The sequence below is a fragment of the Limulus polyphemus genome, unplaced genomic scaffold (genome assembly GCF_000517525.1).
Source record: "Limulus polyphemus unplaced genomic scaffold, Limulus_polyphemus-2.1.2 Scaffold2447, whole genome shotgun sequence".
NCBI classification, from domain to species: domain Eukaryota; kingdom Metazoa; phylum Arthropoda; class Merostomata; order Xiphosura; family Limulidae; genus Limulus; species Limulus polyphemus.
The window spans coordinates 125726-128375 of record NW_013668057.1 but is presented as its reverse complement, the minus strand read 5'-3'; the positions used below and the strand labels follow the sequence as shown (position 1 = coordinate 128375).

The 2650-nt window shown below is 30.6% G+C and overlaps 1 protein-coding gene across 1 annotated transcript in view; it reads right to left on the bottom strand.

Moving 5' to 3' along the window:
* The window catches only part of LOC106466981 (rhomboid-related protein 2-like), a 36722-nt gene that overhangs the window by 19619 nt on the left and 14453 nt on the right, over window positions 1-2650 (bottom strand). The window contains exons 7-8 of the mRNA XM_013927293.2: window positions 2282-2394; window positions 555-655 (exon numbers count right to left, since the gene is read on the bottom strand). Of these exons, the coding sequence (XP_013782747.2) occupies window positions 555-655; window positions 2282-2394 (214 nt within the window). The remainder of the gene's footprint in view (window positions 1-554; window positions 656-2281; window positions 2395-2650) is intronic.

Below are 2650 nucleotides of genomic sequence, written 5' to 3'. Positions count from 1 at the left end.
GCTTGCATATCCACAAACTTTCCTTACAGCTTGCATATCCACAAACTTTCCTTACAGCTTGCATATCCACAAACTTTCCTTACATCTTGCATATCCACAAACTTTCCTTTGTGCATAGCATTTCTTTCCTATCTGCACTCCCCAAGATGTTGAAGTGTTTAGAAGTGACATTTGTGTCACAGTCCTGTAAACAGTGGCGAAGGATGGATGACTGATTATATGCTGTGTTTTGCGCATGCTCTTTAATATGTGAGCTCAGACAATGTATTGTAGTGCCCACATAGCCAAAGTTACACCTTGGACATGATAATTTATATGTGACATAAGAGCGACGTGTTATAGAAATCCTGTCTTTATACATAGAATAATTACTTAAATGAAACATTGGTTTAAAGACAATTCTAAACTTAATATGTGGGTAAATTTTATTATATTTATAATAAAGAAAAGTCTTGTGGATACACAAGATGCATCCTGAATACTATGTGATTGGTATTCTTGGGTTGTTTTTTTTTCAAACTATCTGAAAAGATTAATTGTTTGAGCTAACTTACTACTATAACATTGGCCAAGTGGGCAGCTATTAATGCATATACTCCACCAGAGGCACCAGCCAGGAATGTAGAAGGATCAGATATTGATGAACCCAAAGATCCTATGAAGAAAAAATCATTAACGTATATTCCATTTAAGTAATAATTTATTAATCTATTACAACCATCATCTGTTTGAAAAAATACAACATTCCACAGACTTTATAAAGAAATAATTAGTTCAGAAATTATTTACATAATGCAATTCTAAACATTTTTATTATTGTGGGGAAAACTAAAAGTTAGTCATAAAAGTACAATAAAATCATAAATTTATATTCATTTTCAGATACTAGCTCAAAAATAACTCAAATAAAGTTGTTAATGGTATCCAGCCTTGATTTAATACCAGGTCAATGAGTCAAGTATTGTCACAATGACTCCTCCACGAAATTGTAAAACTTAGGTGAATTTTAGAAATTGGGGGAAAAAAAAACTATGTTTTTTAATCTTTATGAGAATGTTTTTTACATTCTAGTACAAGTTTACACAACACCATTTAGAAAGTGATTAACAAGCAAGACCATGTATGATTACAGTTAAATGTTTAGTACGTGTAATTTATATTTTATTTCAACTGATTATTCTATTATTCAAAATAAATTCTATTCTCATTAATTTTCATACAAAACAGTTTAGATAATATGTAACCACTGGACAAACAGTGGATGAACTAAGCAGTGAAGAATGAAGTTGAAGACTTTCTGGATGGACCTCGTATCAGCTGGAATGTGTCAAGTTTCGTAAGATTGATTGCTATTACAAAACATTAGGCCGTTCAGTTAAAGCATTTTTAACATATGCATTTTAGTTTTTAAAGCCTAAATTTAATACCAATTAAATCTCTGTTTCTGTGAGATAGCGTTACTATTTAATGTTTCATGTTTATTAAATTAACTTGAAAAAATAAGGAATTTTTTTTTAAGAATTAGTAAGTTGGTCTCTGGCTATTTTAAACCGTTTCATAATTCGCTCATCGCTCTGAAGAGGGAATCAACCAGATTAGAAATGTTCAGTCTTGCAGTAATTTGTAATTTTATAAACTTATGATTGAAAGTAAAGAACAATATGTAAGTAATAGATCAACCACACTTTATCTGTCATATTAATAGATCAACCACACTTTATCTGCCATATTCATAGATCAACCACACTTTATCTGTCATATTCATAGATCAACCACACTTTATCTCCATGTTCATAGATCAACCACACTTTATCTGCCATATTCATAGATCAACCACACTTTATCTCCATATTCATAGATCAACCACACTTTATCTGTCATATTCATAGATCAACCACACTTTATCTGCCATATTCATAGATCAACCACACTTTATTTGTCATATTCATAGATCAACCACACTTTATCTGCCATATTCATAGATCAACCACATTTTATCTGTCATATTCAGAGCTTCTGGCTCAATATCATAGCTCATCAGGCTGGTTGGGATACGGCAGACATAGTAGTGGTCTATGCACTATCTAATATCACCAATTACATGAAAGACAACTGTTATGGTGTGAAACAGATTAAGCAAATGAAGCATAATTATTATTAAATATTATTTAATTCCTCTACCAATCAAAATTAGGGTAATTATTAGTAACACATTAATATTTATTTATATTAAACACAACTTATGTATTTACTTCATTATTATGTAAGTTATAGTAACCACCTGCTAATCCACCAGCAAGATAGAGAAGCCCAACCCTCCACCACTTATGCACCATCTCCAAGGGTATTCCCAATAACAACTGGATTATAATGTTGAAAAAAATATGAACAGCTCTGAGGGGAAAAAATAATTATAATTACTATAAAACTAAATTTATCATTATGTTCTTTAATGGTATTTCTAATAACAACTACAAACACTTGGGTAAAGTAAATTTTTATAGCAATTTGTGTGATGTGCATGATAAAAATGTTTGAAGGAAAGATTTAAAAGAAACTGATGTTTTTCAAAACTAGCACGACCATTCGAATGGAAAACTTTTTTTTTAATTCACTCTAAAAGTGTTACATAAAACTAAAGTATATATAT